This window comes from Triticum aestivum, chromosome 2A, assembly GCF_018294505.1.
Source record: "Triticum aestivum cultivar Chinese Spring chromosome 2A, IWGSC CS RefSeq v2.1, whole genome shotgun sequence".
In the NCBI taxonomy this organism is placed as follows: domain Eukaryota; kingdom Viridiplantae; phylum Streptophyta; class Magnoliopsida; order Poales; family Poaceae; genus Triticum; species Triticum aestivum.
This window is the reverse complement of record NC_057797.1, coordinates 31,592,386-31,603,357: the sequence shown is the minus strand read 5'-3', so window position 1 is coordinate 31,603,357 and position 10,972 is coordinate 31,592,386. Positions and strand designations below refer to the sequence as shown.

Sequence of the window (10,972 nt, the reverse complement as noted above, 5' to 3'; positions counted from 1 at the left end):
CGCACCAGTCCGAAGTAGCTCCCAGGCAGGGCCTCTCCAGGCCACAGCCGAACTATGAAGCCCTTCAGGGCCTGTTCGGCCGCCTTGTGGAGCTCGACCAGCTGCTTCAGCTGGTCGCTCAAGGGCACAGGGTGTCCGGCCTCAGCGTACTGAGACCAGAACACCTTCTCCGTCGAGCTGCCTTCCTCGGCTCGGTAGAATGCGGCGGCATCGGATACGCTGCGGGGAAGATCTGCGAATGCCCCTGGAGAGCTCCGGATTCGGGTAAGTAACAAGTAGTTTACTTTTATATGTCTGCTTTGCATAGAGAATGCCTTACCCGCCGCTATCTTTTTCACCGCATCCAATTCCTGGAGGGCCTTCTGGGCTTCGGCCTTGGCAGATTTGGCAGTTTTAAGGGCCGCAGCAAGCTCGGACGCTCGCGTCTTCGAGTCGAGCTCCAAACTCTCATGTTTTTTCATGAGAGCCTGAAGCTCTTGCTGCACCTCGCCGACCTGCGCCTCAAATTTCTCCCGCTCGGTGCGCTCCGTGGCCGCTTTCTTCTCGGCCTCGGACAGCGCCTGCTTGAGGGTCGCCACCTCAGTTGTGGCCCCTACAATAAGCAGTATACTCCTGTCATTTTTTGCAATTGCGTCTTCTTATAGGCATTTTTTCTATAAGGTATCTCTTACCTTCTTTCTCCTCGAGCTGCCGTTTGGCAAGGCCGAGCTCTTGCTCGGTCCGCTCGAGGCCCTGCTTCAGGGCACCCACCTCCGCAGTCAGTGCGGCGGTGGCCAGCAGCGAAGCCTGCATACGTATATTGACTCCTTTTTAGTTAGACTCCTGCGATATTTAATAGATCCTCTATTCGGCTTTTCTTTCCGAACGCCAAACAGAGCATCAGGGGCTACTGTCTATGCGGTAATATTTTTACATATTTTTACTTACCTCGAAGCCCGTTAGAAGGCTAGCACAAGCTTCAGTCAGTCCGCTTTTGGCGGACCGAACCTTCTGGACCACCGTACTCATGATGGTACGGTGCTCCTCGTCGACGGAGGCGCCCTTAAGCACCTCCAGCAGATTGTCCGGTGCCTCCGGTTGGACGGAGGACGCCGGCTCAATAGGCTTGCTCCTCTTGGCAGGAGTTCACCTGCCGCGGTCCGGAACCGTTGATGATTCTGACGCGGTGTCCGGCTTAAAGCCGGACTTGGAGCCCAGGGGGGTCTTGTCCCCTTTACTCATGGAGTCCGGGAGGTCGCCTCGCGGCTCCTCCTAGACCGCCTCCTCTTGCCCCGGAGCTTGTCGCGACGCCACTTCGGCGTCATCCGCAGCACAGGGGAGGCAGCGGGCGGAACTGAATTCACGTCCGATGAATCCAGGGAGCCGCTCGACGACTCATCGAGCCCGTCCTTGGGCGGGCTGCATGATTACATTCGACATTAGGGAAAGCTGTGCAACAAAAGGAATATCATGAGTTACTCTGGTATCCGAACACTTACGATTTCGCCGGACGCTTGGCCCTGTCCGGCCACTCCTCTTCGTCCTCGTCGGCGTCGGGGGCGTAGTCCGGCGGAGGGGTTTTCCTCTTCTTGGACCCTTCGGCCTCCCCTACTGGGGCGGCCTTCCTCTTCTTTCCTCCCCCGCTGGAGGGGGGAGAGGTTTCTTCTTCCTCCTCCTCGTCTTCACGGGAGGAGTGCGTCTCGGACTCATCAGACGACGAGTCCGACACCACCATATGTCGGGAACTCTTTCGAGTCCCCGTGGCCTTCTTCTTCTTGGCCTTCTTCTCCGGCACCACATAAGGTGCCGGAACCAGCAGCTTCACTAGGAGAGCAGGGGCTGGGTCTTCGGGCAAGGGAGCCGGACAGTTAATCAGTCCGGACTTCGCCTGCCAATCCTGTCAAAGGTGAGGGAGTTTAGATCCCGCATAGAGTCAAACTATGAAGAAAACTTAACATCCTGTAAAAGATGAAAATATTTTACCTCGCCAGCAGGACGCTGCGAGCTGAATCCGCGGTCTTCGGAGGCGGATGTGGGAGCCTCGGCGCCTTTGGTTAGCCCCTTCCAGACATCTTCGTACGTCGTGTCGAAGAGCCTGCTCAGAGTTCGGTGCTGCGCCGGGTTGAACTCCCACAAATTGAAGTCCCGTTCTTGACACGGAAGGATCCGGCGGACGAGCATGACCTGGACTACGTTGACAAGCTTGAGCTGCTTGTTCACCAGGGACTGGATGCATTTTTGCAGTCCGGTCACCTCTTCTTCGTCGCCCCACGACAAGCCCGTCTCCTTCCAGGACGTGAGCCGCGTAGGGGGTCCGGATCGGAATTCAGGGGCTGCGATCCACTTCGGATCGCGTGGCTCGGTGATGTAAAACCACCCTGACTGCCACCCCTTCAAGGTCTCCACAAAGGAGCCCTCGAGCCATAGGACGTTGGCTATTTTGCCCGCCATGGCACCTCCGCACTCCGCCTGGTTGCCGCGCACCACCTTTGGCTTGACGTTGAAGGTCTTGAGCCAGAGGCCGAAATGGGGGCGGATGCAGAGGAAAGCCTCGCACACGACGATAAACGCCGAGATATTGAGGATGAAGTTCGGGGCCAGATCGTGGAAATCTAGGCCATAGTAGAACATGAGCCCGCGGACAAATGGGTGGAGAGGAAAACCCAGTCCGCGGAGGAAGTGGGGAAGAAATACTACCCTCTCATGGGGCCTTGGGGTGGGGAGAAGCTGCCCCTCCTCAGGAAGCCGGTGCGCGATGTCTTTGGACAGGTATCCGGCCTTCCTTAGCCTTTTGACATGGCCCTCCGTGACGGAGGAGACCATCCACTTGCCTCCCGCTCCGGACATTGTTGGAGAAGGTTGAGGTAGGAAGTGCGGGCTTGGGCGCTGGAGCTCGGGTGCGCAGAAGATGGATAGGCAAAGGAGGAAGAAGGCATAGGTAAAAAGGTGGATCCTTATCCCCTTATATGAGCGGATGCGACTATGCGTCCCCACCAGCCTAGTAAAACTCGCTTGCCTCCAAGCGCCGTGATAAATGGCGCGGTTGGGTTACCCACGTCCGTATTGATGAGAATCCCGTAAATGGGGGACACGATCTCTGCTTTGACAAGACGTGCCAAGGAAACCGCCTCGCAAAACACGCTGAGGTGGAAAAGTGAAAACGATTCGAATAAAGGCTTGGCCGTAGTGTGATGTCACGCTGCGGAATACGTCAGCAGATTAGATTTGTGTTAATATTATTCTCTCTATGGCAATACGTGGAAACTTATTTTGCAGAGCCGGACACTACTCTTGGTGTTTACAAACTTTTATGAAGAATTTGGAGGAGGAACCCGCCTTGCAATGCCGAAGACAATCTACGCGCCGGACTCGTCGTCATTGAAGCCTGGTTCAGGGGCTACTGAGGGAGTCCTGGATTAGGGGGTGTTCGGGTAGCCGGACAATACCTTCAGCCGGACTCTAGGACTATGAAGATACAAGATTGAAGACTTTGTCCCGTGTCCGGATGGGACTTTCCTTGGCGTGGAAGGCAAGCTTGGCGATGCGGATATCCAAGATCTCCTACCATTGTAACCGACTTTGTGTAACCCTAACCCTCTCCGGTGTCTATATAAACCGGAGGGTTTTAGTCCGTAGGACAACTTCATCATACAACAATCATACCATATGCTAGCTTTTAGGGTTTAGCCTCCTTGATCTCGTGGTAGATCTACTCTTATACTACCCATATCATCAATATTAATCAAGCAGGATGTAGGGTTTTACCTCCATCAAGAGGGCCCGAACCTGGGTAAAACATCGTGCTCCTTGCCTCCTGTTACTATACGGCCTAGACGCACAGTTCGGGACCCCCTACCCGAGATCTGCCGGTTTTGACACCGACACCCGCGGACACCCAGCAAAGAGGGAAAGCAGCTTGGGACAGTCGAAGAGGATGAAACAACACCGAGCCAAGCCACAGCAGCGAGCATCATTAGAGCAAAATCAGTCGCCGCAGAGAAGAATCGGGTACTCAACAACACGGCTGCCAGCCACGCCGGAGAGAAACCACCAAAGGGGACGCCGGATCTGAAAATCATGGCATTGCTAGCCGTTGTAGAGAGGACAAACCAGCTGCCAGACGCCTCCACACCAAGGCAACACTCAGCCAAACCTACAGCATCCCCAGGCGGCGTCTCCAGGGAGAGCACGATGCACACGGCGACGAGACCGCCAAATCCGGAGAGGATTTTAAGCTTTCGCTCGGGAGCAAGGTAGGGGGTGGGCAAGGAGGGTCCTCCACGGCGCCTCCAGGAAGGAAAGCGGCGCCCTTGGGCGTCGCTGCCGCCGAGTCCGGCCAGCCGGCCTAGGGTTTCCCCCGGACCCAGACCTCAGCCACCAGCACCTCACCAGCTAGCGCGCCGGCAGCCAAGGCCGCCGGGCACCATGGATGGGGAGGAGTGAGCCAGAGAGGTGGAGGAGTCATACCTTGAGATCTGACGAAGAAGAAGGCCTCCCGCCGCAACCACCAACCACCAGGGGCCTCGTCGCCCGAACGGCCGAGGAACCTGGCCACTAGCACCAACGGAGGCCGTCAGCCGAACGCCGACGCCTCGCCACCCGGGGCCGCCGCCCCGACGACCGCTGCCCTCCATGAGAAAAACAGAGCGGCAAGATCCCCGCCGCCACCGTCACCGGCGGCCACGCGGGCTTGCCCGACGACCTCCTCGGGGGGCGACGAGAGAGATAGGGGGAGGGGTGGGGGTGGCGGCGCGAGGAAACCCTAGTCGCCGCCCGAGCCGCCCGAGCGGACGACACGGGGGCTGGGAGGGGGGGGGGAGCCAACCGACCCTTGGCAACTCCTCTTCAGACTCGACACCTGTGGCAATGGCAACTCACCCAACACCTCTTCACGCCCTTCTTTCTCCTTATCAAGAATAGTCTTGAGCTCACGCAGCTTTGCAAATTGAAGATTGTTAGCTTGCACAGCTTTCCGGTATATTTACTGGATGCTGGCCTTGATGAACTTGTCGTTGTATTTGCCTACCCCCTCAAGTATCGCATTCTTTTCAGCAGAATTGAACATCTGCGATTCAGAAACGAGCGTAGTTTGATTACATGTGAAGTCTAATAAGAACATATCAGAGAGATAGAGAATACTAAATTAATCAGCGTCGGTCAACGTTCACGTACCCCATCAGGCATGACTACAGATTCTCCAATCAACGTCATTAGAGGTGTCGCGTATGTCACAGTGTCCCAACAATCAGTCTTGAGGCCAGATCTCTCCTCGAGAACATTATCAACCTGGTGCAAGCTGTCGGAGTACTCCTTGCTGGCTACATCACACCGTCGCATGACGGAAGCCAATAAAGCAATCTTTCCAGTGATCTGGATAAAAGGGGCTATACGATTAAATGGAATACAGAGGTTACCATAGCTATGATGATTCCTCAGTTGACCTATAATGAACTATACAGTACCACGAATGGGCACACCAAACTAAAGCTATGTAACATGGCAGGCATGACAGACAGGAATAAGCAAAGGTCACTAACTAAAGCAGTGGACTCACCATTTCAGGCTTGATGTCTTCAGAGACATTTCTATGCAGGTAGTCGAGTAATTTTCGGCTGTGGTAATTGCGATCCTGCTTGCTGAACTTCGATTTCTCTTCAGGAACTAAAGCATGCAACAGGTTTTGCAGGCCCCACATCAGCTCCTTTGTTGCTTCATCACATATACAGGGAATTGCCTGCAAAAGACCACACAAAAATTAGAGCTGTCATCAGAATTTTGTTGCTATCAGAATTTTGCACACGTGTGCAGGCAACAAGGAAAAGCCTCATACTGACCAATTGAGCTTCAATAGCTTCTTTGTATGCAGATTCACCGACAATTAATTTATGCCCTCTATTGCACTCCTCCTCAACAAGCTCGGCAAGGCTTTCATCAATACCAGTAGTACTAATGGCAGTAGACCTGTCGGTAAGCTTCAGGAATCTCTTTAGCCAGACGAACTGACAAAAGAATTTCCAAGCGTGAGGTTAAAGAGAAACACTGACAAATGGCATAGCGCTAGTTTGAGCAATGTCACATATTGTCTACAATCACATCAACTCTGCTCAAGATTATGTCGAATTGGCACCAAGGTACTGAAACTATGTAAAATGATAACCCCCACAGTATCCAATACAAGATTATATCAAGTTATATTATTGGAACTAGGTTGAACTAGAGTATAACGGACTAGATCTGCATCCACACTTTTCAAACACAAGAATTATGTCCATTTGTGGGCTACACATGACAAATATTTGGATCCATATAGATGTACTCCCTCCGTTTCTTTTTAGTTCGGATATAAGATTTGGTCAAAGTCAAACTATGTAAAGTTGACTAGCTTTGTAGGAGAAAATATCAACATTCATGCTATGAAATCAATATTATTAGATGCATGATGAAATTAATTTTCATAACATATAACTTTAGTATTGTAGATGTTGATATATTTTACTATAAAGTTGGTCAAACTTTACAACGTTTGACTTTGACCAAATTTTATATGCAAACTAAAAAGAAACAGAGAGAGTACTATTTACTACAAATGAACATATTTAGTAAATAGTGCATCTATATAGATCCACATATTTGTTTTTTTCAGGAACACAAATGAACATATTTAGTAACGGAATTTTACAGGTATGCAGTCACATCAATCAAGGTGGAGACTGACAAAACCTCAATGCCAGTGTAGTCGCTGCCGATGTCATAGAGGTATCCTGAATCGATGGCGAAGATTGCGAAGCCGGATGGCGTCTCGAAGAGCACCTTCATGCGCTCCAGGGTGTACTTGACTTGAAGACTCTCGTCCTCGACGAGGTGATCCAGTTCCGAGATATCGTACCCCGGATATTGCTTCGCAAGGGCTATGCGTGGGTCTATCCATCGATCCATCTCCTCTCCTACGCGTGCCTGCACCAAAGAGAAGTGAAAGAGAAGAGAAGAGAAGAAATTAATCGATCAAGGATTTACAAGCTATAAGCTGAAAAGTTCAATGGAACCAGATCAATCTAGGGTTTAAAGGGGGCAGCCTCCTTGCAGTGTTGGAGCTACAAACAATTGGTGGTCGGGCCAAGCTAAGGAAGAACACAATTTTTTTTGGAATTCTGAATCATTAACATTAATCGGCACCTTCTGTTCCCATTTGCTAAAAGATCAAGTGAGTAGATACATAAACAGAAGAAGCCATACCAAAATACAGTTCCACCCTTTAGTTAGCCATTACAATAGCCTGGAGATAGATATGGAGTAAACAACAACTGAATTAAAAAATCTATGCTACCGCTGGCGTCGCCTCCAGGGAGGCGGCTTGGGCGCCCTAGCCGCCGCCCTCGAGCTCCCTCCTTCCCTGCTTCCCTATCGTCGCTGGAGGAGGCCAGCGCACGAAGCTCGCACTGCGGACGGCGGGCCTCCTCCTTTCTTGACGAGGGGATCCTCTGGCTGAGATGCGATGGAGCCCCTGGGTGTATGGCATGGAGGCGGAGTTGGTGCGCTCAGGCGGCAGCCTGATGGGATCCCAGCGGCGCTTCGGGGGCTAGCGGCGGAGGATATGGGGTTTCCCACCCCAGATCGGTTCTCCTTCAGGTGGTTGGGCTCGGGCGCCGTCCGGCGGACCTAAGCGGTGGTGGGCGCGCGCGTTGGCTGTCCTCCTTCACCGATGTGAGTGGGGCTGCGGGAGGCGTTGGCATGGTGCCGAATCCGAACAAGGTGGTGGCACCGTCCCTTCATCAGGGATGACGACCAGGTGGTGGGTCCTTGTGGCGGCGCCGGTGGCGGCGGATCTTGGGATCCTGCTCCCGGGGACGTCGTAGGACGCGTCGGCCCGTGCACGAGAGATGGAGTTTCTTCGAACAAGTCTGGGTGAAAATTTACTTTCGGCTACTACCACGGCTGGCGGTGGCGGTGTTGTCTGCGTCGTTCCCTTTTTGAAGGCATCACCGTGGAGAAGTTCAAGGCCACTCTCTCTACTACCTCCGGGGGAAACCCTAGATCAGTAGATCGGATGACGGCGACGCTCTGGTGTTGTTTCCCCCTTGGGGGCATCATTCATGGAGGTACACACGGGCTCGAGGGAACAGAGGACGGCTTCTTTGGTGGAGCGGTGCTTCATCTTACTCCCTCCGTTCCAAATTACTCATCGCGGAAATGGATGTATCTGGAACTAAAATACATCTAGTGAAGGAAATATGGCAATAATAAAGTTATTATTTATTTCCTTATTTCATGATAAATGTTTATTATTCATGCTAAATTGTATCAACCAGAAACATAATACATGTGTGAATACATAGACAAACACAGTGTCACTAGTATGCCTCTACTTGACTAGCTCGTTGATCAAAGATGGTTATGTTTCCTAACCATAGACATGAGTTGTCATTTGATAAACGGGATCCATCATTAGGAGAATGATGTGATTGACTAAACCCATTCCGTTAGCTTAGCACTTGATCGTTTTGTTGGGGAACGTAGTAATTTCAAAAAAAATTCCTACGCACACGCAAGATCATGTGATGCATAGCAACGAGGGGGGAGTGTGATCTACATACCTAGTAGATCGACAACGGAAGCGTTTGGTTGATGTAGTCGTACGTCTTCACGATCCGACCGATCAAGCACCGAAACTACGGCACCTCCGAGTTCTAGCACACGTTCAGCTCGATGACGATCCCCGGACTCCGATCCAGCAAAGTGTCGGGGAAGAGTTCCGTCAGCACGATGGCGTGGTGACGATCTTGATGTACTACTGCAGCAGGGCTTCACCTAAACTCTGCTACAATATTATCGAGGATTATGGTGGAAGGGGGCATCGCACACGGCTAAGGATATGATCACGTGGATCCACTTGTGTCTATGGGGTGCCCCTTGCCTCAGTATATAAAGGATGGAGGAGGAGGAGGCCGGCCAAGGCTAGGTGCGGCCAGGATGTGGAGTCCTACTAGGACTCCAAGTCCTAGTAGGAGTCCACCAAGAGGGGAGGAAGGGAGAAGGAAGTGGAGGAGAAGGAGAGGTGGCCGGCCCCCTTTTCCCTAGTCCAATTTGGACTAGAGGGGAGGGGGGGGGCGCAGCAGCCCCTTGGCCCTTTCTCCTCTTCCCACTAAAGCCCATCAAGGCCCATTGCTTCTCCCGTAACTACCCGGTACTCCGAAAAATACCCGAATCACTCGGAACCTTTCCGATGTCCGAATATAGTCGTCCAATATATCAATCTTTACGTCTCAACCATTTCGAGACTCCTCGTCATGTCCCCGATCTCATCCGGGACTCCGAACTCCTTCGGTACATCAAAACTCATAAACTCATAATATAACTGTCATCGAAACCTTAAGCGTGCGGACCCTACGGGTTCGAGAACAATGTAGACATGACCGAGACACGTCTCCGGTCAATAACCAATAGCGGGACCTGTATGCCGGCTCCTACATATTCTACGAAGATCTTTATCGGTCAGACCGCATAACAACATACGTTGTTCCCTTTGTCATCGGTATGTTACTTGCCCGAGATTCGATCGTCGGTATCCAATACCTAGTTCAATCTCGTTACCGGCAAGTCTCTTTACTCGTTCTGTAATACATCATCCCGCAACTAACTCATTAGTTGCAATGCTTGCAAGGCTTAAGTGATGTGCATTACCGAGAGGGCCCAGAGATACCTCTCCGACAATCGGAGTGACAAACCCTAATCTCGAAATACGCCAACCCAACATGTACCTTTGGAGACACCTGTAGAGCTCCTTTATAATCACCCAGTTACGTTGTGACGTTTGGTAGCACACAAAGTGTTCCTCCGGCAAACGGGAGTTGCATAATCTCATAGTCATAGGAACATGTATAAGTCATGAAGAAAGCAATAGCAACATACTAAACGATCGGGTGCTAAGCTAATGGAATGGGTCATGTCAATCAGATCATTCACTTAATGATGTGATCCCGTTAATAAAATAACAACTCATTGTTCATGGTTAGGAAACATAACCATCTTTGATTAATGAGCTAGTCAAGTAAAGGCATACTAGTGACACTCTGTTTGTCTATGTATTCACACATGTATTATGTTTCCGGTTAATACAATTCTAGCATGAATAATAAACATTTATCATGATATAAGGAAATAAATAATAACTTTATTATTGCCTCTAGGGCATATTTCCTTCAGTCTCCCACTTGCACTAGAGTCAATAATCTAGATCACATCACCATGTGATTAACATCAATTGTTCACATCATCATGTGATTAACACCCATAGTTCACATCGCCATGTGACCAACACCCAAAGGGTTTACTAGATTCAGTAATCTAGTTCACATCGCTATGTGATTAACACCCAAGGAGTACTAAGGTGTGATCATGTTTTGCTTGTGAGAGAATCTTAGTCAACGGGTCTACCACATTCAGATCCGCATGTATTTTGCAAATTTCTATGTCAACAATGCTCTGCATGGAGCTACTCTAGCTAATTGCTCCCACTTTCAATATGTATCTAGACCGAGACTTAGAGTCATCTAGATTAGTGTCAAAACTTGCATCGACGTAACCCTTTACGACGAACCTTTTTGTCACGTCCATAATCGAGAAACATATCCTTATTTCACTAAGGATAATTCTGACCGCTGTCCAGTGATCTACTCCTAGATCACTATTGTACTCCCTTGCCAAATCAGTGCAGGGTATATAATAGATCTGGTACACAGCATGACATACTTTATAGAACCTATGGCCAAGGCATAGGGAATGACTTTCATTCTCTTTCTGTCTTCCGCCGTGGTCGGGCTTTGAGTCTTACTCAACTTCACACCTTGTAATACATGCAAGAACTCTTTCTTTGACTACTCCATTTTGAACTACTTCAAAAACTTATCAAGGTATGTACTCACTGAAAAAACTTATCAAGCGTCTTGATCTATCTCTATAGATCTTGAAGCTCAATATGTAAGCAGCTTCACCGAGG

General features: G+C 50.5%; 1 protein-coding gene across 1 annotated transcript; it reads right to left on the bottom strand.

Annotated features, from left to right (window-relative positions):
• Positions 1–5,375: 5,375 nt before the first annotated feature.
• LOC123184472 (uncharacterized) lies at positions 5,376–7,038 on the bottom strand. The gene is made up of 3 exons (XM_044596575.1): positions 6,700–7,038; positions 5,814–5,978; positions 5,376–5,713 (listed from the first exon to the last, which is right to left on the bottom strand). The coding sequence occupies exons 1-3, from the start codon at positions 6,913–6,915 to the stop codon at positions 5,516–5,518; spliced, it is 579 nt and encodes a 192-aa protein (XP_044452510.1). The 5' UTR covers positions 6,916–7,038; the 3' UTR covers positions 5,376–5,515.
• Between the last annotated feature and the right edge of the window lie 3,934 nt (positions 7,039–10,972).